Source organism: Rissa tridactyla, chromosome 9 (assembly GCF_028500815.1).
Source record: "Rissa tridactyla isolate bRisTri1 chromosome 9, bRisTri1.patW.cur.20221130, whole genome shotgun sequence".
NCBI classification, from domain to species: Eukaryota; Metazoa; Chordata; class Aves; order Charadriiformes; family Laridae; genus Rissa; species Rissa tridactyla.
This window is the reverse complement of record NC_071474.1, coordinates 26,955,633-26,982,778: the sequence shown is the minus strand read 5'-3', so window position 1 is coordinate 26,982,778 and position 27,146 is coordinate 26,955,633. Positions and strand designations below refer to the sequence as shown.

Here is a 27,146-nt window from a genome sequence, read left to right as displayed (position 1 = left end):
GGGGCCTCCGGGAGGCAGGCAGGGGGCATTGTGGGGGGCTGCAGGAGCCAGGCTGGGGGGCGCTGGAGGGCTCCGGGTGGCAGGCAGGGGCCAGTGGGACTCCGGGAGGCAGGCTGGGGGGCACTGGGGGATTTGTAGAGTGGGCTAAGTTGGGGGAGGGGGCATTGAGGTGGCTGCAGGAGGCAGGCTGGGGGGGCTCCGGGAGGCAGACTGGGGGACACTGAGGGGCTCTGGGAGGCAGGCTCAGGGGCACTGGGCAGCTGCAGGAGCCAGACCCGGGGTGGTGGGGGGCACTGGGGGGCTCTGGGCGGCAGGCGGGGGGGCACGGGGGGGCTGCGGGCAGCAGGCGGGGGCGCAGCGAGGGACTCCAGAAGGCAGGCTCGGGGGCGCTGGGGGGGGCTGCAGGAGTGAGGCCGGAGGGGGGCACTAGGGGGTCCGGGAGCCAGTCTGGGGGTCACTGAGGGGCTGCAGGAGCCAGGTTGGGGGTCACTGGGGGGCTGCGGGCGGCAGGCGAGGGCAGTGAGGAGGCAGGAGGGGGCAGGCTCGGGGGCACTTGGGGGGCTGCAGGAGTCAGGCCGGAGGGGGGCAGTGGGGGGCTCCGGGAGGCGGGTAGGGGGGCAGTGAGGGATTCCGGAAGGCAGGCTTGGGGGCACCGGGGGGCTCTAGGAGCCAGGCCGGGGGGGCACTGGGGGGGGCTGCAGGAGCAAGGGGCGGGGGGGGCACTAGGGGGTCCGGGAGGCGGGCTGGGGGTCCCTGGGGGGCTCTGTTCGGCAGGCGGGGGGGGGTGCGGGGGGCAGTGCGGGGGGGCAGTGCCGGGGGGCAGTGCCGGGGTGGGTGGTCGCCGCCCGCGTGCCGGCTGCGCGTGGCCGCGGCAGCAGGTGGCGCTGCGGGGCCGGGGCGGGGGGCGGCAGGGCCGCACCCGCCCGCGGCAGCGCCGGGTGGGGGGTGTGTGGGTGGGCTCAGCCCGGGGGAATCCACCTGAAAACATAACAAAAATAAAAAGGAAAGAGGGAGGAGGGAGCTGGGGCGTTGCTGTCCGGCCCCGTGTCCTCACCGGGAGGCGATGGCAGGAGCGGGAGCCCCGGGGATGGGCGGGAGCCCACCGCCCCCCCACTCCCCGGCCTGCCCGGGGCTGCTGCCGACCTCCGCACCCGGCCTCCGGGCGCGGCTCCCTGTTTGCGGTGGTCAAAAATGTTGTGCAAAGCTCAGCGGTCAAGGACAGGCCGTACCAAGCAGCCGTAGCCCGCCTCGCTGCCTCCAATGCTCAGAAAACTGCCCCGTCCGTGACCACATGGACCAGGAACGCGCTCTTTGTTAATGACGTTAATGGTGAGGTTAATTTGGTGTCTGAAGTCGCAGCGGAGAGCTCGAGGTCGTGGGCACGTCGAACGCAGGCGAACTGATGAGACTGGGCAGGGCTGAGCCAACATCCGGATGGTGGGACGGGGGTGACGCAGCTGCTGGGGTCAGAGGTCTCCCAGCCCAGCAGCCTGCGTCGGTATGATGGAGGAAATCGACCGCCAACCATCACTGAAACACCTCCGCTGCCAGGAGGAAAAGGGTGCTGCAGAGCAGGCTCTTGGAGCCCCCTTTCCCCTGCCATCCTGCCCCATGCAGGGCTGGCCCCATGCGTGGCTCAGGCTTGCCACCAGCCTGGATGGCTGCTGTGGTGTAGGGACCGCCGGGCTCCCGGGCTGGAGCTGATGGCAGCGCAGGCATCCCTGGATCCAGGCTGCAGCCCTCAGAGAGACAAAACCCTCTGGTTCGAGTCAACTCTGCCAGGAAGGGCATTGGCAGTGGGTGAGCACAGAAATCCTTTGTGCCGCCGCAGTGTGGGGCAGAGGGGGTTGCAGCACGGCATAAAGGCTTGTCCTGCCCGCCTGTGGGTCTGCTGTCCTGTGCATCGGGAGAGCAGGGACCAGGACCAGGACACTGTCTCGGTGATGCTGCTGTGCAGAGCAGCGTCCCTGCCCTGCTGGCTGTGGCTCCTGGAGCAGGCAGGGGCCAGGCACAGGTCACTCATCCCCCACCCCCCCAATGACAGGGACACCTTTGCGGTTCAGTTCCCTTATGCTTGTCTTTGCCAGCAGCCCTAAACACGTCCCCTGAAGCTGAGGATGTCCCACAATTGTCACACGGATGTTAATTGCATGTACCCGCTGGGACATGGTATCCCCTGGACTTTGCCAGGTCTCTAAAGAAATGCTGCTGATGGTCAAGGACAACCTGGACAGAAGGCAGGCTCAGGAGTTTTGCAAAGGCAGTGGCATAATGGTAATGTGTTGTCTGTCACCAGCTTGCCCCTGGGGTCCTAGCTGGAGTGGCCGTGCTGGCACATGGGGACAGCAAGCAGCTGGGGCTGTGCAAGGATAAGGAGGAGGGACAGAAGGGCAGGGCAAGCCCCTGTTCTTGGGCAGAAAGGCATCTCCCCTTCAAGAGGGCACTAGGCACTGCAAGATGGGCAGGTGGCGGTGCTGCCGGCTTCGCCGGGATGGGCCACTGTCTGCCAGGCAGCACTGGCCCCACTGCTTGTACCGTGGTGAGGCGGCTGCTCTTGGAGCTGTGCTGCGAAGCACCGGCATTTCCATGGAAACCCGGCCTGATGCGGGTTTTTCATCTTGGTTCCTCTCGCAGCTGGTCACTAAACAGAGGCACCCGGTGGCTGCGAGGGAGGGTCTTGGGACCGCGGTCCTGGGGCTGCCGTGTGGGTCGGACCAGAGGGGCCGGTGGTTGAGGCAGCGCTGGATGGGGCGGTGGGTCAGGGCTCAGCGTGGGGAGTCGTCCCCTTGCCCGGAGATATGAGCCCGCAGTGAGCAGTGCTGCCCATCGGCATGGAAAAGCCCAAGGGAAGGCAGTCCTGTGCACCACTCGGGAGTCCCATCAGAGTCCCATCATGGCTCAGCTCGTCCCAGCATCCCTGTCCATGGCGGCATGGCACAGCACAGCACAGCAGACTGCCTGCCTCCGGTGCTTTCCCCACCCTCTCCACCTGCCCCATGGCGAGGAGCCTGCTGCCACCCCCGCCTGGTGCCCTAGCCCGTACCCATGCTGCCTGCCATGTGCTGCAGCTCCAGGACGCAGGGCACGGGTTGGCAGGGGCTGCAGGACCCCCATATTGGGCAGCACCGGGGCCGTGGGGGTCTGGTGCGGGGGCTGGAGCACTGTGCTGAGCAGGGCGACGTGTGCCAGTGGCACTGCAGTGGCAAGGGGCCCTGGGCAGAGCCTCCCATGCAGCCCCCTGCGCAGACCCCTGCCTGCCCCCCCCACCCCGGCTCGGGGCCTCGGCCCTGGCTCCGCTGCCTGCACGCTGCCTGGAGGCGATTCAGGCCCCATGCCTGGTTTCCATGGCAACTCCAGTTGAAATTACATTAAAAAGAAATGAAACCAGCAGCTTTTCTGGTTGGCAAGCAGGGGGAGGGGAGCTGGGCTGGGAAAGGCGGAGGAGGTGCGGGGGGAGCTCGGTGGGAGGGGGCTGTGGGGCAGCTGAGGTCCCATACGGGGTCCCAGTGCTGGGGCAGGGGGCCCAGCAGGGCTGTGGGCATGTGGGGACCACCCCACTGTGGCACCCAGTCTTGGCAGTCCTGGGTCACAAGGTGCTGGCTTCCACGCATGCTGCGCTAGGGGTCCAGCACCCCGACTCGGTTGGGTCGTACCGGGGTCCTCCCACTGCCTCCCCAGGGTGGGTGCCAGGGACATGGGGACCGTCGGGACCCTCTGCCAGCAGGCATGGCCATAGCTGGGGGGGGCTCTGAGCCAGCACAAGGGCGCCCCTCCCAGCCTGCGAGCCCCTGGCCCCTACACACTCCCAAGAAGAGGCGAGACACACCGCTATTAAAAATATCACTTCTGTTTTATTTGGAATTTGTTACTCTGCGTGGGTGACAGGGTATAAATACATTCTGCAACGAGCATCCTCACCCTCAGCCCTGCCCAGAGGCGGGGGCTGGGGCAGGGTGCAGGGCCGGGGGTGCGCTGGCCCCAGGCAGTAGGGCCAGTCGGCACCGGTGCGTCACGGCCGCCAGCACGGGCAGCGTCTGCCAGCCGGACCGTCTTGCACAGGGACAAGATAATGGTGTCCCTGCAAGGACCCGTCCCTTCCTCCTGCCTCCTGAAGCCCCAGGTGCCGGTGCCTGGAGCGGGGGGGGGGGGGGGGCTGAGACCGGGGTGCCCTGCGTGGGGTCCCAGGCAGCTCCTTCTCCACGCCCGGCTGCACCGAAGCCCCTCGCCTTGAGCCCCGCTACCCACAGCCGCGTGCAGCTCAGTGGCTGTCACCAGCTCAGTGGGTGCCCAGCCCTGGGACAGGTGCTCCCAGCCCCGCGCAGGCTGCGTCACCCCCAGCGGCCCCGCTCGAGCAGCCTCTGCCCAAGCGTCTCTCCCAGCCGCGTGTCCCGGGTGCTGGAGCCGGGGGCCGGGGGTCACCCTGCGACAGGGGAAATGCCCCAGTGGGAGCAAGGTGGGAGCCGGAGTCGCTGTGGGTGCGTGGCTCACCCTGCTCCTGCCAGCCCCGCAGCGCTGCCCACCCCTGCCGCAGGCTGCAAATCGCTGGCTCTGCATTCGGGCAGCGGCGCAGGCAGGGAGGGCACCGTGTGGTCCTGGGGCGGCTGTGGGAAGCTGTGAGAAGTGGACATGGGATGCTCCTGGGGGAGCAGGTCAGGGTGGAGAGCACTGGGACACGGTGCTGGGGTGCTGCCCTGGGTTGATGGTGGTGGGCAGACAGTGCTCACAGCAAGCGATGCCCGCGTGGGGCAGTGGGTGGCACTGGGCGCAGGGGCCGGGGCGAGGGGGGTGCTCATGGGTGGGCCGTCGGGTAGGCTATTTGGCTGAGATATGTGGGGCACGGGCGACAGAGGAGGGAGAATATCAAAAATACAAAAGAGCGCAGCCCCGCGGCGCAGAGGCAGTGCCCTGCCTGGCGCCTGCCCGCGGCAGGTGGGGGCCGCGGGGGGCCGGCACTGCGCGCACACGCTGGCTTCTAACTGGCTTTTTATTTTATATCAAGAACACTTGGTTTTAAAATCTTTACAAAGGACAAAACGCGGCGACTCCGTTAGTGTGTAAAGAACTAAAGATCTGCTTAAAAAACGTCTCTGCAAAGAGAAACGACTGACACAAAAGAGATTCTCTGCAGCGCAAAGAGGGGCAGAGGTGCCAAGTGTCCAGCCTGGGGCCCCGCTCCCAGGGTCTCCGGGGTCCCCAAGCCCCGGCACTGGCCCAAGTGCCCGCACCCAGCAGGAGGCCGGGTCCCCAGACCCTGCCCGCTCCCTCTGCCTATAGCACCATGGCCCGGGGCCACTTCTCGACACAGTGAAGGAGCCTTTTCCAGGGCACTCGGGATACCAAGTCGCCTGGGGATGCCCGGGCACCGGCTGAGAGGAATGCCCGGCCCTGCTCCTCATCAGTCCTGGGGTGCTCAGTGGATGGAGCACCGGGGATGTGATCGCCCCGCTGGGAGGCACAGCCCCGGTGCAGGGAGCCCCATGGCTGCTGCCAGCGGGGCTCCCCTCTCCCTGCCCGCACCGGTGCGTGGGCGCAGGGGCTGCGCCATGTCCGCCCCCTGCACCCCACTGGCACCCCAGGGCTACCCTCCAACGGGGAGCCAGAAGAGTCAAAGCATTTCTCAAAAGTTAGATAGGAATGAAAGAATGCGCCAGGTGAAGAGCGGGACATCCAGCTGCACCGGGACTCTGCAGGTCTCCGGGCTCGGTGCCTCACTGTCCGTGGGCGCTGCTCCTCCGTCCGGGGGCTCCATCATCCCCGCTGGTCCCTCTGCCAGTGTCTGCTGCGTGCGTGTGCGTGCGTGCGTGCGTGTGCGCCGGCGGCGGGCAGCTATACCCTGGTGGTGGAGTGTGAATGCGGGAGCCCCGTGCTGTTGAAGCCAGCAGTGAAGGTGTTGTAGGGGTGTAGGGTCTGCAGCCCCACCAGCGAGTTGGGGATCATGGTGATGGTGTTGGGGGTCATGAGCGGGATGTCGTCTGGAGAGCGGCGCAAGGTGAGGGTGTAGTCGGGCAGAGCGGCCAGGCGCAGGGTGTCGTGGGGCGGCACAGCCTCACACTCATGGTGCCCCTGGCTCACCTGCAAGGATGGCACCTCCTCGTCGGGCGCGTGGGCGATGTCGTTGGTGGCACCTCGCTGGGGGCTGGGCTGCCGGTGTGTGTCCTGCCGGCGCTTGTCCTTGCGGTAGTAGAGGGCGGCGAAGGCCAGCACATTGAGGAAGAGGAGGGAGGCGCCCACGGCGATGGTGACGCTCAGCTCGGTGGAGTAGTCGCGGGGGCTCTCGAGCAGCGTGCCCGCCTCCTGCTCTGGGCTCCACTTCTCCTTCCCATTCTCACTGTTGTAGGCGGGCGAGATGGCGGGGCGCTTGGTGGTCCAGATCTTGCCGTTAGGCCGGCGGGTGATGTGGGAGTTCTGCGTGGTGTCGGGTGGTGGCACTTTGGTGGTGGTGGAGGTGTAGTGGAACATATCGTGCAGGTTGTACAGGTGGGGGACCAGGTGCTTCCAGAAAGCCACCTTGGTGGCCCGGTAGTGGTCGCGTACCCGTGGCTTCAGCCCGATGTGCAGGTACAGCTGGTCACGGGGGTTGTACTTGGACCAGGCCACCTCCTCAAACCGGTTGGCCTTGGTGTGGATGAACTTGGTGTCCTGGGGGACAGGCTTGTTGGGGTCCCTGCGAAACACAGGGAAAACAGAGCTAGCGCTAGGAAAAGCCGGAGAGGCAAGGAGGGAGAGCCGAGCACAGAGGTGGAGGCTGGAGGACCTTTGCCAGTGGTGGCACAGGGTGGGGTGGCGAAAGGCTCTGCATGGATGGGCAGCACCCCAACCCTGGGTCAAGTCTCACCCACGATAACCACGGCCAAGCAACCTCCCCACTCCTGCGCTTGGCTGGATCCTGTCCTGCAGGCTGGCCACGCTTTTGGCTTCTTACTATGTGTTGATGCCCTGACCCGAGTGAAGGTGCAGTACGTGGACCTCTGGGGACAGGGGGCTGAGTGTCTCCCACACCAGGCATGACCCCCGCCCCCCCCCCAGCATGGTTCCAAGGGGTGCAGCTGCAAGGAGTGCAGATCCTCCAGGCACAGCACCCGTCCCCACTCACCCTGTCTTGGCAAAGTTGGTCCAGTAGGTCATCACCACGGCGCTGAGCATGACGTCGTTCTTGGAGAAGTTGCAGGGAAAGAGGTCTGTAGGGCCAATCATGGGGATCCCGAACACATAAGGCACCTCATCCCCATGGGCTGCGTCGGACCACGCAGGCTTCATCAGACTCTGGCAGTGGTGGTAGAAGGCGTAGAAGTAGGTTGGGGAGCCATAGCGGGCATGCAGGTCAGCCGTCACCACCGACGGCTCTACCCACTGGTGGTCAGTGAAGAGGGCCACCAGAGTCTTGCGACGTGTCTCAGGGTTGTCCCTGTCAGCCCAGTCTGTGTACATGAACTTGATGGTCTCCCGCAAGGTGTCCTTGCCCTCGGGGTAGCCGTACAGGTTGTCTACAAAGTTGGAGACCGAGTAGTCAAAGTCACTGCCTGAGACGCCGTCCTCGGGGTCTACTACGCCCTCCACAAACTTCAGCCCCTCGCCCTGGTTGACCCCCAGCATGATATCATAGTTGAGGAATTCACCCTGCTCCATCAGGATCTCTGGGTCATCTGGAATCACGTCCCCGTCAATGACTGGCCCAAAGGCCACGTGGTAGCGAGCTGGCTGGATGTCTTGCTCTACCAGCTCCTTGGCACTCTTCTGCCGCAGGCAGTCCACCATGTCCACTGTGTCCAGCACATTGCAGCCCACCTTGTCAGCCAGCATGCTAGTGTACTTCACAGGCTGGTAGTTCACTGCCCAGCTGGAGAGCGCGGAGCCGCTCTGGATGATGGCTCTCTGGAAGAGTCCTGCAAGACAGGCAAGGAGCGGAGAAAGCTCATAGCGTGGTGAGCTGTGCAGGATGCAGCGTGGAGAAGGCATCAATGCCCTTGGACCCCTGCAAGGACCCAGCACTCCAGCCTGTGCCTGGCCTCGCCGGGGCTGTGCTGCCCACTCACAGTGGGGGCTCAGCTCGGAGCCACTACGAGGGTGGCAGGGTGGCAGCTGGGCATGTAGTGGGTGCTCCTGGCAGCAACCAAGGGCTCCCGAGGATCCCACAGAATCACAGAATCCCAGACTGGTAGGGTTGGAAGGGACCTCTGGAGATCACCCAGTCCAACCCCCTGCCAGAGCAGGGTCACCCACAGCAGGTGGCACAGGAACGCCTCCAGGCGGGTTTGGAATGTCTCCAGAGACGGAGACTCCACCACCTCTCTGGGCAGCCTGTGCCAGGGCTCTGCCACCCTCACAGGAAAGAAGTTCCTCCTCATGTTTAGGTGGAACTTCCCATGGTCAAGTTTGTGCCCGTTACCCCTTGTCCTATCACTGGGCACCACTGAAAAGAGCCTGGCCCCATCCCCCTGACACCCACCCTTTCCGTATTTATAAGCGTTGATGAGATCCCCCCTCAGTCGCAGTCGTCTTTTTCCCAGACTGAAGAGACCCAAATCCCTCAGCCTTTCTCCATGAGAGAGGTGTTCCAGTCCCCTCAGCACCTTGGTAGCCCTTTGCTGTCCCCTCTCCAGCAGTTCCCTGTTCCATACCCGTTGCAAGGTATGGCCTGGCATCCCTCTGTCCCAGTGCGAGGAGGAGAGGTGCCGTGGCTCCATCACAGCTTGGCCTGGCCAAGCAGCCTGCACTGTCCCAGCCCCCCCCGGACATGTTGCCTGAGCCCCCGACGGCTGCCCCCCAGCCCAAGGTGGCACCAGCTTCAAGGAGCAGCCTGGCTGCAGGCTGGCAGCAGCGGGAGGGTTAATGCCTGCTCAGGGACACTTAACCCTGTGTGTCCCACCCCACCGCTTTGTCAGGGTCCCCCTCACCCCCCTCCCTGCCACTTCCTGCCCAGCTGGGGCTGCTCGGTGCCAATCCGGCCCTGCAGGAGCATGCTGCCAGACGCACAAAGAGGGCCTTTCTGCCACCGGGAACACAGAGGGAGTGGACTTTCGCCCTGGAAAACGGGGCCACAAAGGCCCTGGCCCAGGCGGAGGAATGCGTGGCTGGGCTCCAGCCCCATGTCAATGGCACTTGTGCTCAGAATACAAAGGGCCGTGAGGAAGCGGAGTCTCCGGGGCAGGGAAAGGCAGCCGGACTCGGGGTGCACCCTGGGGTCCTTGCTCTTCGGCCAGCCCTCACCTGCACCCCGAGTGCTGCCTGTGCCTTCCCCGGACTCTGGCACTTGCTCACTGCGAGGGACTGTCTCAGGCGGTCCCTGAATGGTGCTGGCACAGCAGCATAGTGGCCATGGGGCCGCCCCTGGCCCCCTGAAACGTGGAATGCCTGCGTGAGACCCCCTGTGCAGCCAAGGCTGTGCCGCTCTACAGGGGAGCGTGAACCTTCCTGCAGCAGAACTGTTTAGAGGCTCCTGGCTCCTGGCCACCATGTCCATAGCTCTTGTCTGCACGCACAGTCCTCACTCTGCCAAGTACCTGACGTACAGTCCCACGAGCTGGGACAAAAAGAAGTCACAAGCTCTGTTTGTCACCTCCTGGTGCCCTAGAAAGCTGTACCCAGCCTATGGGCTGGAGCCTGGCTATGGGTTTGCTTGCTCTGCGCCATCGTCCATGCGCCAAAGAGCCAGGATGGGGCTTCCCTGGCTCCCAGGAGATGCTGTCCCAGCAGCAGCTATAGCTCCCCACCAGCAGCATCACTTCCCAGACAGACCTACTGGGCTGGGCTCTGCCCCTGTCCACCCCTGCCTGGGGAAACACAGGCAGCTGGTGTCACCAACAGCTGGTCACGTCCGTGCTGGTGTCACCAACAGCTGGTCACGTCCCTGATGGAGCCCCTTTGCTGTGTCTCTGCATGGCCACATCCTGACCCAGGAGGACCCAGGAGTCCATGAGAGCCCAGACCTGCCAATGGCCTCCTCCTCCATGCCAGCACCCAGCTGAAGCCCGACAAGCACCCCAGGGAGGCATCGCCACCCTGCAGCTTACCCCGGAGCCCTCCAGCCTGCTGGGGCCCAGGCAGGAAGATGCAGCTCTGCCTTCCCTGCCTGTTCCCCTCTGAGGTGAGGGTCCTGATGCACCCTGTGTCCTGCAGAGCTGGCTGCCGCGGCACCGCTGAGCCAAACGCTGGGACCAGGGGGTCCGCTGCAGGGCTCCTGGTGCTGCAGGCTGCTGCCACCTCCTGATTCCCTGCTCGCTTTGCTGGGGAGCTGAGACTGGAAACACCTCTGGCGTTGTCTGGGCCAAGCACTACTCAAAGCGGCGTGCTGGGTGCCTTGTCCAGCTGAGGTCTGAGCATCGCTACAGCTGGCAGCAGCCCCCAGGAGCAGGAGATGGGGCAAAGGAAACACAAGAGGTTTGCCTGGCAGTCACAGCTCCTGCCCCGGCATGGCTGGCTGGGGAGAGAAGCAGCACCTTGGTCCTTGGCGAGGAATCCACCCGCCTACAAGGGCTGAGGCTGGCAGGGGAGCCGCAGGTCTCCCCGGCAGCCAGACACAGCGTGCACTGCACCAGCCTCCGGTGTCTGCCTCTCGCAGCGCCTGGCAGAGCAGGCACAAATTAGCAGCTTCATTAATAGCTCTTGATCACTATGAGTTTTATTTCGATGCGATAAAAACAAACCCGCCTGGTCTGCAGGCTGTATCTTAGTGCAGATCCCCTGCTGTGCTCCAGAGCCGGCTGCCCCATCCCTGGGAAGATAGGTGCTCCAGCACGGGGCCGGGGGGTGGTTTGAGGTCATTTTATGGCCATTTGCTTTCACAGAATCACAGACTGCCAGGGGTGGGAAGGGACCTCTGGAGATGATCCAGTCCAACCCCCTGCCAGAGCAGGGTCACCCACAGCAGGTGGCACAGGAATGCCTCCAGGCGGGTTTGGAATGTCTCCAGAGACGGAGACTCCACCACCTCCCTGGGCAGCCTGTGCCAGGGCTCTGCCACCCTCACAGGAAAGAAGTTCCTCATCATGTTTAGGTGGAACTTCCCATAGTCAAGTTTGTGCCCGTTACCCCTTGTCCTGTCACCGGGCACCACTGAAAAGAGCCTGGCCCCATCCTCCTGACACCCACCCTTTCAGTATTTATAAGCGTTGATAAGATCCCCCCTCATTTGTCTTTTTTCCAGACTGAAGAGACCCAAATCCCTCAGCCTTTCTCCATGAGAGAGGTGTTCCAGTCCCCTCAGCATCTTGGTAGCCCTTTGCTGTCCCCTCTCCAGCAGTTCCCTGTCCTTCTGGAACCGGGGAGCCCAGCACTGGACACAGCACTCCAGATGTGGCCTCCCCAGGGCAGAGCAGAGGGGGAGGATGACCTCCCTCCACCTGCTGGCCACACTCTTCTTGATGCCCCCCAGGATGCCATTGGCCTTCTTGGCCTCGAGGGCACATTGCTGGCCCATGGGCATCCTGTTGTCCCCCGGGACTCCCAGGTCTCTTTCCACAGAGCTGCTCTCCAGCAGGTCACCCCCAACCTGTCCTGGTGCAGGGGGTTATTCCTCCCCAGGGGCAGCACCCTACACTTGCCCTCCTTGAATTTCATGAGGTTTTTCTCCACCCAGCTCTCCAGCCTGTCCAAGGTCTCAGTGTATGGTGTCACAGCCTTCTGGTGTGTCAGCCACCCCTCCCAGCTTTGTGTCATCAGCAAATGTGCTGAGGGTGCACTCTATCCCTTCATCCAGGTGATGAATATATTGAAGAGGGCTGGGCCCAGTACTGACCCCTGGGGAACATCACTCGTCACTGACCTCCAACTAGACTCTGTGCCCCTAACCATGACCCTCTGAGCTCTGTCTTTCAACCAGTTTTCAGTCCACCCCACTGTCCATTCATCTAACCCACACTTCCTAAGCTTCCCTATGAGGATGCTGTGGGAGACCGTGTTGAAAGCCTTGCTGAAGTCAAGGTAGGCAACATCCACTGCCCTCCCCTCATCTATCCATCCAGTCATGCCATCGTAGAAGGCTATCAGATTAGTGAAACATGATTTCCCCTTGGTGAATCCATGTTGAGTACTTCTGATAGCTTTCTTTTCCTCCACATGCTTTGAGATGACGCCCAGAATGAGCTGTTCCATCATCTTTCCAGGGATGGAGGTGAGGCTGACTGGCATGTAGTTTCCTGGGTCTTCCTTCTTGCCCTTTTGGAAGACTGGAGTGACATTGGCTTTCCTCCAGTCTTCAGGCACCTCTCCTGTTCTCCAGGACCTTCCAAAGATGATGGAGAGTGGCCCAGCAATGACTTCTGCTAGCTCCCTTAGCACTCTCGGGTGCATCCCATCAGGACCCATGGACATGTGGATCTCCAGTTTACTTAATTTATCTCTAACTTGATCCTCCTCAACCAAGGGGAAGTCTTCCTTCGTCCAGACTTTCCCTGTTACCTCCAAAGTCTGTGACTCCTGAGGGCTGGCCTGAGCAGTAAAGACCAAAGTAAAGGTGTCACCGAGTAACTCTGACTTCTCTGCATCCTCTGTCACCATGGCTTCTGCATTGACGGAACACTGTCTGCGGCACCAAGCACTCCCCTCCCACCTCACAGCATTTACAGCTGGCTCCTCTGCCACAGCAGCGAGGGTGCGGGGCACCTAGCACCGCTGCCATGCAGCGGGACCACACCACAGGCACTGGGGATGGATGGGGCCGCCTTTGGCACACAGGTGCATGGTTTAGTGGCAGAAAGCCTAGTGTCACCTGAAAAATGCTATACTGGCATGACAGCAGTTTTCGTAGCTGGAAAGCTGGGGACTAGCGCCTCCAATCCACTCCCAGCCTCTCTCTGTGCTGCCCCCTCCATTCCAGGCCTCTACAAGTGGTTGGGGCCACCTCGGCAGCCAAGCATACATTCCCACTTCCAAAGAGATGTCACCGTCTGGCCGCGAAAACCACTCTGCAGCCTTGGGGCTGCCCTGCTAGAAGCACCCAATCCCCGAGAGGGACTCTGTGGGCTGAGAGCACCTCCCCACGATCCCTACCTGCCTCCCAGGCACTCCTGTGATGTAGAGGAGGACCCCAAGAAGCATCACGAATGCATTACACCCAGAGAAAGCCCTTTTTCTTTCTGCAGGAGCTTTCACCCCGTAAAAGACTCCCCACCCTGTGCCCATGCTGCCCAGGAAGCCTATCAAGGGCAGGAGGGCACGCAGAGCCCCAGGGATCCACACAGGGATGGCACAGCCCTGCATGGGCCCCTGCAGCTGCATCCCATGCCCTGTCCACTGCTCAGAAATGAGTCTGCAAACATCTACCTGTGCTCCTTTCCTACACACAGAATCAAAGAATCACAGAATGGTTCGGGTTGGAAGGGACCTTAAGGATCATCTAGTTCCAAACCCCTGCCCTGGGCAGGGACACCTCCCACCAGACCAGGTTGCTCCAAGCCCCATCCAGCCTGGCCTTGAACCCCTCCAGGGATGGGGCAGCCACAGCTTCTCTGGGCAACCTGTTCCAGTGCCTCACCACCCTCACAGCCAAGAATTTCTTCCTGATATCCAATCTAAATCTCCCCTTCTTCAGTTTGAGGCCGTTACCCCGTGTCCTATCATTACACTCCCTGATCCAGAGTCCCTCCCCATCCTTCCTGTAGGCCCCCTTCAGGGACTGGAAGGGGCTGGAAGGTCTCCCCAGAGCCTTCTCTTCTACAGGCTGAACCCCCCCAACTCTCTCAGCCTGTCCTCACAGCAGAGGGGCTCCAGCCCTCCCAGCATCTCCATGGGCTCCTCTGGCCCCGCTCCGACAGACAGGTCCATGTCCTTCTTGTGCTGAGGGCTCCAGAGCTGGACGCAGTACTCCAGGTGGGGTCTCACCAGAGCGGAGCAGAGGGGCAGAATCACCTCCCTCGCCCTGCTGGCCATGCTTCTTTTGATGCAGACCAGGATGCGGTTGGCTTTCTGGGCTGCAAGTGCACATTGCCTGCTCATGTTGAGCTTCTCGTCCACCAGCACCCCCAAGCCCTTCTCCTCAGGGCTGCTCTCAGCCATTCTCTGCCCAACCTGTATTTGTGCCTGGGATTGCCATGACCCAGGTGCGGGACCTTGCACTTGGCCTGGTTGAACTTCATGAGTTCTCTGCTTAATTTACCCCAACACAAGAGAAGGATCCTCCGGCTTTAGCCATCAGAAGCATCTCCTCCTATGAGCTAGAGAGCTGCCACCTGTGCTGCACAGCTCTGGGTAGCTGGGTAGCTGGGAATCCTACCCCAGGAGCCCCAAAAGTGGTGAGCGCAGCCCTGGTCCCGCCCTGCTCTGCTATTGCAACGTCAGCAGTGGCTCTGTAGGTATAACTCACATTTTCCATGTTCTTAAGCTTATTGTAGTCTAACACCCCTTAATGTTTGTCCAAGTCACCTGCAGAGGATAGGGCAACAGCCCCAGGAGCATCCTGCTCAGGAGCTGGCACGGGGGAGCAGGATGACAGAGGAGCTAACTTCAGGCACCCAGGCAGGAGCACAAGTGACCTGAACACCCCGAGGCAACAGGGAACTGCCGTTCTATCCAGAACAAACATGTCCTGAGCCGGCAACAGCAGCTCCATACGCGCTGCCAGGGCTGGATCACTTCAGCTTTTCCTGCCTTTTTGTTTCTCCCTGCTTTACTCAAACGTGGCAGGGCACCGGCGACGGTGACAGCAGACCTGCAGGGCAGTCATGGAAGACTAGGGACCACCATGAACTTCATGTGGGAGTGCCCAAGCTGCCAGCTTTTGGAAAGCAGCTGCCCACCAGGTCCAGAGATGTTGTTGGGTCTGTGGGGCAGAGCATCCCCCAGAGCTCTGGTCCTTGGGGCACCAAGGGGAGCCCAGCGATGGGAGCCGTCGCCCCGAGAGCAGGAGCACTCTGCATAGGGTGGGTTGGTGCTTGCTGTGCCACAGGCTCCGGCACAGAAGGAGTATGGGACATTGGTAGGCTGCAGAGCCAGCTTGGGATATCCCACCACCCAGGAGGCTCCGGAGCTCCTCTGCATACTCTGATCCCGTGGGCCATGGCAGCACGGCTCAGCCTCTCCGCTTCGGTTCGCTGGACCATCCGAGGAGAGGCTGGCAGAGAGCTGCAACCGCTGGGCACTCGGATGGGCAGCAGGGATGGGTGCGGAGGCACAGGCAGCCTGTCGGCCCCTCTTGTCCCTGGGGAAGGGGCATCAGTGGGAAGCAGAGCCCAGCACGGCAATGGGTCTCCACGTGGGGGTGGGCTCACCACAGGGTGAGTGGTTTGCCAGAATCAGACAAGTTTAACCAAAAGGGCAACTGGAGAAATTTGGGAGGAGAGAGCTGTTTCTGGCTTGCCTTTGACTCCACGGGGAACTGCCAGTGTCCTACCAGCCCTGTGCCAGGTCTGGGCTCAGCGGGGTGCCGCCTTTCACTCCCCACCATGAGCACAGGCTCTGCCACCTCCCACCGCAGCCAATGCCAGCCTCCTGCTGCCCACAGCACCTGCAGACCCCCACACCGAATACTACTGAGCAGACCGTGAAGCTGGTGCCGGTGCAGCCACCTTCGCAGCAGTCTGGCCTGAGATCACTCCTGCTTACAACATCGGGGCAATCAGTCCGTCGACGGCTCCCAGGGCCAGAGGAAGGCTGCCCAAATCTGCTGGCAGCCTGGCCAGTGCCAGCCTCCTCCCACACACCCTCCGCCACACCATCAGCCCTGCTGAGGTTCTGAAGGTCTTCTGCTTTCCTCTGTGGTTCCCAGACTGTTGGGCAGGGCTGCAGCTCTTCACGATTTTGTGTGTCTCTCCAGGGTGCAGAGTCATGTCTGCATCCACTGTCCATACATGTCCCCTTCTCCCCTGCACCACGCTTGGGGACACAGCGCTGGAAGAGGGCTGCACCCTCATATAAAGCCCCTGTGACTAAGTCCCTGGCAGTCTGGTCCCCTGTGGACCACATCCAGTTCAGGCTTTGCTCCTGCGATTTCCTTGAGGAAGTTTATCGAGAACACATCTACTCCCATGGTTATTTTTTTTTTTTTCCCAATGCTCGATGTAAATGTCTTCACAGGTGGCTACAGACATTTGCTCTTATGCCAACACAATCTTTTAGTGTAAATAATTCCTTCCTTTATCTAGAGTAAACACTCTGCTGTATTTACAGATATCAATCATATCACTTCTACCTGGGTTTTGCTAGTTGCGGTACCTCCAGCTCACCCAGTCTCGCACAATGTGGCCCTCCATCCCGCCCCAGGCTCAGGTCTGACTTCCCCTCTATTCCAGTATGATGCCTTTCCTGGCACCGAGATCCATGCTCTCGGTACCCTGCCTGATGCCCTCCACCCCCTCCACCCTTGCGTGTGTGCCAGCCCCGGGCTGCAGCCCCACGCGCCGAGAGCACCAGCTCCCTCCCCGGCTCCCACAGGCTCTGCTGCTGGCCTCTCCCTGCCCACGACGAGAAGGTTTTGATTCCTGGCCTTGAGTCAGGCTCTCACCAATGACTAATTAAAAAGCAGCCCTGATTTTCCTAGGGTGGCTGGAGGTAGCCGGGCGGGCTCCCTTCCCCGGGTTAGCGTCAGCAGGGCGCTTGCTGGCAGCCGCAGCGTGCTCGGGCACGGCTGGCACCTACCTTCAGAGTGGTGGGAGAGGGTGAGCAGGCTGACACAGGAGGCACCAATTCCAGAGCCGAAGACGGTGATCCGCAGGGGATCCCCCCCAAAGAAGGCGATGTTCTCGCTGACCCAGCGCAGTGCCTGTATCTGGTCCAGCAGCCCGTAATTGCCCTTGGCAGCCTGGTCTCCCGTGCTCAGAAACCCTGCGTGCCAAGGGGAGCCTGGTTAGTGATGAGGAAGTTGCGGGGGGGGGGCCTGACCTCCCACCCCCCTTTCCCCAGCCTAGAGGAGCTTCTCTAGGACACTGTCCCACCACAACACGAGACCCCACTACCATGAGAGTCCTGTGAGCTCTAAGCTGGAGCAGGGACACCACTGAGCTCCAGGCACCCTCTGCACAGCACAGAGAGGGGCCAAAGGCTGCAAGCACAGAGCTGCCAGCCCTGGGAAGCCTCACCACCTAACTGCAGGCAGTGACAGGGCACGAAGCCCCGTCCTACCCGTACCACCACCTGTGCCAATAACGGGCCAAGACGTCTCCCACATGCTCCAAGGAAAGCTGAGAAAGCATCGGTGGCTGCAGGCAGGCTGAGTGCGTGCACAGCCAATGCTTCCCATGGACTAGTGTGGCCCGGAGGAGGCTCTATAAGTGTCAGAAGGTGGGCTGGGCAGAGAGGAACCGACTGCAGCTTAAAATACAAAGGCTCTTAAGTGAGGAAGATGCTGAGAAATGCTTTCAATAGCAAAGGGAACACCAAAGATAAGCTATCGGTGTTCCGTTTGCTTTGACTCAAAGCAGGAAGCCAAAACCATGGTCCTGAGGTAAAATCCAGGTGGGTAACCCCATCAGGCAGGGAGCAGTGCTGGCACTGGAGGTGCTCTGGCCTCACGCGCTGCAGCACTTCAACGGAGATGACAATGGCACCACTCAAGTCCTATTGTGACTTACGTTTACCTATCCGTCTTAAAGGCCTGACTTTTAATATTGACAGATCTTGAATAGGCTTGTTTTTACTGAAAAGCCTATTTTCTGCCAGGTAACTGCCATCTTCCCTAAGAGACTATGGGGTCCAGAGGCCGTCAGAGGGATGTGCAGCCCCGGGTACCAGCTGGGGGAGCCCAGCTGCCCGGGGAGAGCAGCGTGCCAGGCTAGATGGCTGAGAAACCTGCTCTCCCCAAACCTCCCTGATAAGGGAGGCAGCAGTGATGCTGCGGGCAGATCTCCTGTGTCCGGGGGTTTCTGCTGCAGCAGGCAGGGGACCACCCTGCCTTTTGATCCCGTGTCCCCATTTTGCTTCACTAGCTCACCAGTGCTCAGGAAAACTGGGCTTCCACCCTCCTCTATATGGTGCCCGACACCCTTCGGTGGCTCCCTGTGCAGACTGAGTGGCTGCGGGGGTCCCGACAGCTCAACTGGCTTGGAAGCAGCCCGTGCCCAGGGAGGGAGAGCTGCTGGGTCCCCAGGGACAGCCAGGCAATACCTGCTGGCAGCTCACCCATCCGAGCCCTCTCAGGAAAAGATGCTGGGTAAACACATTTATTATTTATTTAACCACAGACCAATATTTGCTTTCAGCTGAGCCAGGTTGTGTAAATGAGCCTGGAGAGTGGGGGGGCGGTGCCAGGAATTAGACCACGCTGCGGGCACTGCCACGTGGCACCTCGCTTGGCGGCCCGGGCGGAGGGCAGGGGCAGCCCCCGCAGCACAGCCCCCATCCCGCTGGGCCCCACGCACCCCCCTCCACCCTCTTCCCGGCTGGTTCAAGCCCAGTCGGCCATGGGGGGCTCGCCCCGCCGCCCAGCCGTGCTGGCGGCACAGCCCACGCCGGCCAGCCCATACCCAGCACTCCAACGCGGTAGTTCAGGGTGATGACAATCACATTCCCGTAGCTGGCCAGCACGCTGCCGTCTATCATGTTCCCCGTGCCCTCCATGTATGAGCCGCCGTGGATATACACCATCACTGGCTTGGCCCCGCTGTCCCGGATGTCTGGAAGGAGAGGCGGTTAAACACAGGACCCCCACCAACGGCCGCAGCACCCTGCCCGACAGGCAGACCAAGGACGAGGGCAATGCCAGCTGCCAGGACTGGGGAGGGGGCTTAGGAGGCAAACCCAGAGCTCTCCCGGGGGCCACAGCGTAGACCTCCGAAGCCGATCACCACTGAACCAACCCCGCCAGCCCCTCTCTGGGTGGTGGCAGCCGCTGCGCCGTCCCCACACTGCTGTCCCCTCGGCGGGGGGATCTCAGCACACGCAGGAAAGATGCTCGCTGGACCTGGCTGCTCTTCCCCGGAGCTGGGCTCTGGCCGCATGCGGGAGCCAGGCCAGCGGCACCTCCGTTGCAGGTAGGAGTTGCAGAGTCCAGCCCCGGAATGCAGCCCCATGTCCCAACTTTGGCTGGATCCAAGCCCTCGGCTCCGTGAGTCCTGGAAGCTGGCATTGCCGGGGGGGCAGGGATGGGGGGGTTGTGCAGGACCTGGAAGCCGGGGGCTGGCACTGGTGCGTGTTCCAACATCTGACTCTCCTGCCCCCACTTCACATCTCCCTGGGAAGGCAGAAACCTGCCAGCTGCCTGGATGTCAACCCATGGCACCCCAGTGTCCAGACACAGACATGGTGATGAGGCAGACAGTGTGTGTGTGTCAGGGAGGTGAGCACAGCGTCCGGAGAAGGACAGGGCATGAGGCATGGAGTGAGGATGGGGAATGGGACCCCAAGGGCCAGGGAGGAAGGACTGCAGGAGCCTAAGGGACAGGGAGCAGCCACACTCCCTCTCTCGACTGGCCCTGGCTGGGGGACGTCCTGCCTCTTCTGTGCCACTGGCCTGGGATCCCTCATGGAGCCAAGCCCAGGCACAAGGAACGCCCATGCTCGGCTCCTGGTACATCTCGCCCATGTTACACACAGGAGGCAGTTGCGCCCGTCATGGAGACGGTGCCAGGTCCCACATGCCTGCAATACCCAGCCCTCTCCTGGGCTGGTGAGGAGGACTTTGCCCTCCCTCATGCTCACCCGCACGCAGCGCCTTGCTCGGGCAGGCTGGCATCACCTGCCAGGACGGCTCAGCCTCGGCTGCCCCGGCCAGCCGCAGCTCCTCCCTGCCTGCCTCCCTCACCGGTGCCGTCCCTGTAGCCCACGGGGCTGGGACTCCTGGGACACAGCCACACGGACTCAGCAGGGATGCCTGGCTGGGACGGACATGCTGCTTTGCACCCACCTAACCCTTGCCCAAGACCACTTCTCCCCACGGCTTGCCCACCACAGGATGCTGCAGGGCAGGCTGATGGGTACCCCTGGCTACCCCCACCACTAGCTGCGGCCCACAGCATGGCTAAGGGTGGCCTCCCGTCCATATAGAAAACCTCTTCCCTCCAGGAGAATGAGGACATGGCAAAACCTGTGCTGGCTCTTTTCCTATCGCCAGGATGAAGCCAAGCAAATGCACAGACCTGGGGAGCAAAAAGTGCTTTGCGGCTCCTCCGGGACAGACGTCGCCCGTGTGGCAGAGCTATGGCAGGACAACCCTTCCCAGGGCCACCTGCTTGAAATGTGATGGGCAGGAACATTGGTGCCTGCGCCTGTGTCCTCTTCTCCCTGCCACGTGGTCCCACCCACATGCAAAGGGACATCCTCACAGCAGAATGGCAGCAATGTGCGGAGATGTACCAGGAAATAAATGGCTCCTAATCACTGCGGCACATTTTAGCGTGCAGGGATTTAGCACAGTCAAGTCAGTTCGGCTGAATGCCAGTTTACGCCCTGGTACAAGAGATCCTGGGGCACAGGTTAGTGGGAGAAAACAACAGAGTTTTGGTAGTGCCAAGGAAAAAGCTTTTCAGCTGTTTCCCAGGTCCTAAATGCCATCTGCCAGGCACTGCTTGAGCTGCCCTGGGACTCCTGCACGCCATGAGGTTTTACTGTCCTCGGCACGTTAGGGCTGCACCCTGGCCGACCCTTCCTCCTGCCTCCTCTTCACATCCCAAACACACTGACTCCATACCCTGCAGATGAACAACCCTCTTTTACTAAAAATAGCTTATTCTGCAGCTTGCTTAGCCCTGGCGTACATCTAGAATCACATCTGCTTAAAAGCCCGCTGACTCTGCCTGAGCTGGTGCTAACGCTCTGGTTGCAAGCAAGACCTCACTCGCGTTGGGTGGAGGAGAGAAGTTAACAGAAGCCATGGTCCGAGCAGACCTCGGGTCTTCTGGGCATGGCCAGGTACCCTGCAGGTGCCAAGGGTGCCAAGCTGCTGGCAGGGCCACCCCACGGCAGTGCCCACGTCGGGTCTGGGCAAGGGTGGAGTGGGAGGTCACTGGCTCCCAGCTGCATGTCACTGACCCCAGAGGGATGAGGCTGGAGGTGGGATGTGACCGGGCTCGGGGTGAAATGGGCCCAGGTGCCCGAAGGCTCCTCTCCTCCCAAGCTGCCATGCTTCCTCCCTCCCCTCGCTCAAGCGGAGCGGGAGCAAACTTTTCCTAAAGCAAAAAAATCCCATGTGCTTCCCCCACCCTGTCCCAAGGAGGGGGAAGGACCCGGGTGCCCTGCACAGCCAGCCAGCCTGCCCCCCACCCCACACAGTGGCCTGGCACGGCAGACCGACACACACAGGGCTCCCTGGGGATGGCAGCGGATGGTGGGCAAACGGAGCTGCTTTGCTTGTCATGCAGTGGCAGCCTCGAGCACAGAAATACCTTCGTCTTCATCCCCGTCATTATCCGCTAAGTCCTCGCCCTGTTTCTTAGCGCTGGCTCCTAGGGACCAAACACGAGGAGACAGAACAAAAAAAGGAAAACAAAAGGAAACCAAACCAAACCAAAACAAAGCGAAAACAAAACAAAACAAAACAAAAAGAAAAAAAAAACAAAAGAGAATTCAAAAATAGCATGATAGCAGAGACGGTGGGGCCAGGCCCGTGCCCCACAGCACTGCTGGCTACTCACACTGCACCTCTCCCAGAGCCAGGGCGGCGCGGGGGCGCGGGCAGGACTGCCCCGGAGCCGTGCCAGGATGCCGCGTCGCCTGGACAACTGCCCAGATCCTCCCCGGGGTGGCAGGGAAGAGGAGAGACAGGCCTGGGGCAGCATCAGCGCTGGTGGTAGGAGCAGCCTCTCAAAGCACTCGCCGATCCTCCTGCATCTCAGCCTGGCCCCCACCTGCTGGCGCACCCTCGGTCCCCGGGATGGGGCAAGGCTCCCTCTCCCACTGCCCGGCTGCGAGCAGGAGCCCTGCTCCCATAGGGGAAACCGTCCCGTCCCCTGCCACCAGCAGAGCCCACGTGAAGGGTTGCCACCTGAAGGGTGGCCGCTGACCACCAGGGTCCTGCCCGTCAGCCCCACGCAGTGCATTGGCCCCGTGTTGCGCCTGGCACGGCTATGCTGCAAGCCGCTGGTGCCACAGCACCAGACCACCATGGCACGCTGCAGGGAGCCATCAATGAGGGGGCCTTCCCTGCGCTGCTCGGCTCCGTCCTGTACCAACGCCCTTCTGAAAAGACTCGTTGCACGGTCCACTGAGGATTGCAAAGGCACCTACCAGCTTGCCCTGACCAAAGCAGAAGCCTAAAGATATCAGTTTCTCTAATGTCCTAAATGCCTTCCAGTCATTGCATGGCCCTGTGGAATTTGGATAATGAGGTGAAGTCTCCAGGCTCAAAGAGCAATTAAGACTGGCTTTGCTATCTCTTGTGCAGCCCAGGGGAGTGAAGGCTTGTCTGGCTATCACGGGATACAGAAATAACAAGGGAGTCTTGGGGAGCCAGGACAGCCCTGCTTTTTGTCAGCAGAGACAGTAAAATCAAGACAACAGAGACTTTGCGTAGCTCTTTGTTTCCTGGAGAGGCTGCCATGCCCGGTGATGGACCTTTGCCTCGTTACCTGTGAAATGCATATTACAGTTGACACCCCTGTGTATGCTAACGAAGATTTTAGAGATCACGCTAAACATAAATGACTATAGCACTCGTCTCTCCACCCAAATCATACTACATGTCACCTCAGGGAGGGAAACCTCGTAATTTGGGGGATAAAAGGATGGAGAAAATGACTGTTAAATTGGGAGAGAAGAAACTTGATACCTGACGGAGCAGTCGAGGGGCTGTGTTCTCTTCCTCCACCCCAGGCAGGGACGCCTTTCTTGGTAAGCGCTGTGCCTTTCACCCTCTGGGGAATGTTACCCCGGGTTGTTGTACTTTCGTTATTTTCGCTAGCCATATTAACCTTAAGTAATTAGCGCTATTGTAGTCAGTGAATTTATCAACGGCAATCTCGAATCTGCGACTGTCGCTCTCAATAAAATAACTAATTTTGATTATTTGTGAATCTGATTCAGTGAAAGTCCTTTGGTGGGACTCCGATAGTAAATCAGTGAAAGTCCTGGGACTCTGACAGACAAATATCGAAACTACAGTCCTTCTAACGCGACAGGCCCTCAGCAAACCTGCAGTGCCAGCGCAGGGGCCAGGCCAGCAGCCTCAGCTGGATGCTGTTGCGGACGGCGTGCACCGAGAGTGGTGCTTCCCAAGAGGCACGCGGCCAGCGTCAGCCAGGAGAGGTGGCCTGGGGGCTGGCGGGGAGTAGACGCGGTGCAGACCTGTACTGAGGCCCCTTGCTGCAAAGGGCTGCACGCCCTTGTGGGCACAAAGTCGAGTGGTGCCATTCCTGTGCCAAATTTCAGGAAAAGGCTGTGCTCTCCTTATCCCCTTAGAGCTGCAGACCGGCGCCTGCAGTCCTCTGCTACCTAATGCCGGCACCAAAAAAGTTCTCCGGGTGATGGTGACCTCAGGGGTGACAGCCGGGTTCCCTCCGGCCAGGACTGCCTGCGCTGCCCAGTGACCTCCCCAAGACGCGCAGGGCTCCAAGGTCCCGCCAGGCACCTGGCCCGTCCTGGGGCCCTGCTTCTGTCCCCAACCAGCCCCGTCGCCACCGCAGCAAGGGTTTGCACAGCCCCAGCAAGGCTCCTGCCAGCGAGGGGCAGCCCTGCGGCTGGATGAAACTACGACGAGATGAACACAAAACTGGCCAGGAAGATGAAACTGGGGAGTCGCTCTCACTGCCACGCTGGGAGTGGGATCACGCAGGTGACACGGTTGGGGGATAACAGAGGTGGCAGCACGGAGGGGGACAGGATTTGAAGTTAAAAGGAACCTGTGATGGGGGAGTGAGAGGTCTGAAGGGGCTGTGGGTCAGCTCCACTGGGGCACGAGGCTTGCGCAACACCTTAAGCAGCCATGACCTGCTGGAGAAAGTCCAGAGGAGCAATGACCAGAAGTCCAGAAAAATCCATCAGGCAAGAAAACTCTGCAGAAGGCTGAGTCACGTGAAACCCAGGAGCAGAGGAGTGATGGGGAGCTACAGCAGCATCCCGACGCATGAAAGGCCACTGCAAGGTGGTCAGGTGGAAAAGCAACTCCCTCTCTGCTGCGCAGAGCACAGGCGGCCCCAGAGCTACACAACGCAGGTTGAAGCTGGATGAAAAGAAAACCCTCCTGGCAGAAAGGGCAGGAAAGCGCTGGAAGAGGTGGTCTGGGGAGGTGTTTAAGATCAGGCTAGAGACACACTGCCGGGAAGAGGTGAGGTAGAGCTGCTGCTGCCCAGGGCATGGATGGATCACTTGTCTCCAGGGCCATCCTGATTTTCTCCAACTCGGAGTTCACCTCCTGACCTAGCCCCTCCATATCCCAGCCCTGCCTCCTTGCCTGCTGCTTCACCACCCAGCCATCCCCTGAGCTTCTCACATCATTCTCCTGTTTTCACCCCTATCCCTGCCACCTCTCACCCCAGCCCCAGCATCCCCCCTTCCTGCTGCGGCCTTCCCATGCTCCTTCCCAGCCCACCTGCCCGCACACCCAGGAGGCTGCAAGCTTGACCTACTGCATTTTTCTTGGGAAAAACCGCAAGCCGAGAAAGCACTTAAGCGATGAAGCCCTTGTGCAGTATTTGCTAACTGGTGCTACACGCCAGCCTCCTCGGTACTGCTCAGGGATAGGGATTTTTCTCTAACGAAGACCACGAGCAGCAAGCCGTCATCTGTGCCATGCTTCAGAGCTGGGAAGCTGATCCACAAGGCAGCTGGAAGATCCCTTGCCACTGCTGAGGGCTCTGGGGCTCTTAAAGCCCAGGGACGGGCCGAGCTGCAGCCCTCCAGCCTGGTGTCCTTCAGGGGATGAAGGTCTCCATGCAGATAGGGATGGAGGAACCAGCTGTGAGGAGCTGTCAGGCTGTTAAGAGAGGGCAGTGGCCAACATCCCTGCGATCTGAGCAACTGTCGCAGCTGAGCAGGGAGGGATCTGGCTGGAGACTGCCGCCCTGGAGCTTAGGGATGGCTGGGACAAGCCTAAAGCAACCTGAACATCACGCACTGCAGAAGGGACAGTAGAAGGCAGCGCTGGGAAGCTAAGCAAAGCAGCAGCGCAGTAATGCAGGACAGGAGGAAGGGGAAGAGCGGTGGCCCACGTGTGTGGCAGATGCAAAGCATGAGCCTTCCTCATCAGCAGGAACGTGCCAGGGTGGCTGGTGTTATGGCAAACACAGCCTGCTCTGACCAAGCGGGCCTCTTGCTACGTTGTTGACCTCCACGATGACCCATGAATGCCCCACAGCTCGTGAGAGCAATAACAGCTTCACTTAGAATCATAGAATGTGTTGGGTTGGAAGGGACTTTTAAAGGTCATCTAGTCCAACCCCCCTGCAATAAGCAGGGACATCTTTAACTAGATCAGATCACTTCCGTCACCCATCCCTTGCACTTTGTTCCTTTACCTCCCTCCACTGCTTATTGCCATGTTGAAGGACACCCAGTCCCAGGAGATCTTCTCCACACTGGCAAAGGCCACCACGCAGAGCCCCGCAGCACCTACTCTCATGGGATGGGTTTAAGCTTGTGGATTCAGAGCTGGAAAAAACCAAAAGGACTTGTGGCTCTTACTATCCTTACCCATCAAAACCAGGCACGGCAGGCTGCACGGGAAGAGCGCTGAAGCTCTGCCAGCTCCACCAGGGAGCAATGGTAACCACCCGGCAGAAAGCCATGTCCTCTCTAAGCTCTGCACCCATGATTGCCACAGCTTACCAGGCAGAGCTCCAGTGCCACTCTGGAGTGGTGTACGGGACAGTATGGGACAGTGGCAGGGTGCTCACCAGTGGGAGGTGCACCCAAGTAGGGAAACTCCTCCGCTTGGTGACAGAGGTGAGAAGGTTGAGGAGTATGAGGGAGAGCGAGAGAGAGAGAGACTGCTGCATCCTACCTTCCCTGGGACAAGCCCGACAGGCAGACAGGACATTTGACACAGAGGACACTGGCTGAACACGGTGACTTAAGGAGTAGGGGGCAATAGCCATAAGTTCCTGCCCGGCGCAGCAGAAACATCTCCTCTGTCACTACCCCACCATCCCAGGGGCCCTTGCATTTTGGGTACAAGGCTCTGCAAGCGGAACCAAACAATAGCAAGAACAATGGTTCATCCAGCTTGGAGGTGTCACCAAAGTTAAGTTGGCTTGCACCCTGCGTCAAAACTGCTTCCACAAAGAAAAAGAGATGGCCATTGTCATAGGAGACTCCCTTCGTAAGGGAAGAGAAGGCATGATATGGGAACCAGATGCACTCCTTAGGGAAGTCTGCTGCCTCCCTGGGGCCCGGGTTAAAGACGTGAAGAGAAAACTTCCCACCCTGGTATGGCCCTCGGCTTATTATCCATTATTGATTTTTCAAGATAGGCAGCGATGCAGTTGCAACAAGAAGTCCAAGGACAATCAAGAGAGACTTCAGGGCCTTGGGACAATTGGTTAAGGGATCAGGAACACAAGAAGAGTTCTCTGTCCTTCCAGTTGCAGGGAATGATGAGGGAAGCAACAAGAAGAGCCAGCAGATCAATACCTGGCTCTGTGACTGGTGGCACCAGCAGAATTTTGGTTTTTTTGATCATGGGTTGGTTTATGCAACACCAGGCCTGCTGGTGGCAGATGGGGTGCGCCTGTCTCAAAGGGCGAAAAGGATCTTCGCACAGGAATTGGCAGGGGTCATTGAAAGAGCTTTAAACTAGACTGGAAGGATGAAAGGGATAAAATCAGGCTCACTAGAGATAAGCCTGGGGGCAGCACATCGGTGTTTGAGTGACAGTGTGCTAGTGAGGTCCTTTGGTCTGCCATCCCAGTGGAGGTAAGGGATGGAGACCCATGCAGCAGCAAAGGTGCAAGGGTTATTGATGTGCTAGAAACCATGGAAGTGCCTGAGAATGGTCATGTAGGAATTAGGGCCTCTCCCCGCAAAAGGTGGCAGGATCAGCAGCCCAACTGAAGTGCATCTACACCAACGCACGCAGCATGGGCAACAAACAGAAGGAGCTGGAAGCCATTGTGTGGCAGGAAAACTATAATATAGCTGCCAGCACAGAAACATGGTGGGATGACGATAGGCACAACTGGAGTGCTTCACTGGATGGCTATAAACTCTTCAGAAGGGACAGGCCAGGAAGGAGAGGCAGTGGGGTGGCCCTGCATGTTAGGGAGCGTTTTGATTTTCTAGATCTTAATGATGGCGATGATAGGGTTGAGTGTTTATGGGTAGGAATCAGGGGGAGGGCCAACAAGGCAGGT

General features: G+C 60.3%; 1 protein-coding gene across 2 annotated transcripts in view; it reads right to left on the bottom strand.

Moving 5' to 3' along the window:
• Positions 1 to 4,960: 4,960 nt before the first annotated feature.
• The window catches only part of NLGN3 (neuroligin 3), a 51,052-nt gene continuing 28,866 nt past the window's right edge, over positions 4,961 to 27,146 (bottom strand). The window contains exons 3-7 of one of the 2 annotated variants that reach the window (XM_054215230.1): positions 21,249 to 21,308; positions 18,393 to 18,542; positions 16,570 to 16,755; positions 7,094 to 7,883; positions 4,961 to 6,664 (exon numbers count right to left, since the gene is read on the bottom strand). In XM_054215230.1, coding sequence (XP_054071205.1) covers positions 5,827 to 6,664; positions 7,094 to 7,883; positions 16,570 to 16,755; positions 18,393 to 18,542; positions 21,249 to 21,308 — 2,024 coding nt within the window. In that variant the 3' untranslated portion in view covers positions 4,961 to 5,826. The remainder of the gene's footprint in view (positions 6,665 to 7,093; positions 7,884 to 16,569; positions 16,756 to 18,392; positions 18,543 to 21,248; positions 21,309 to 27,146) is intronic. The other variant, XM_054215231.1, reaches the window with a different exon arrangement.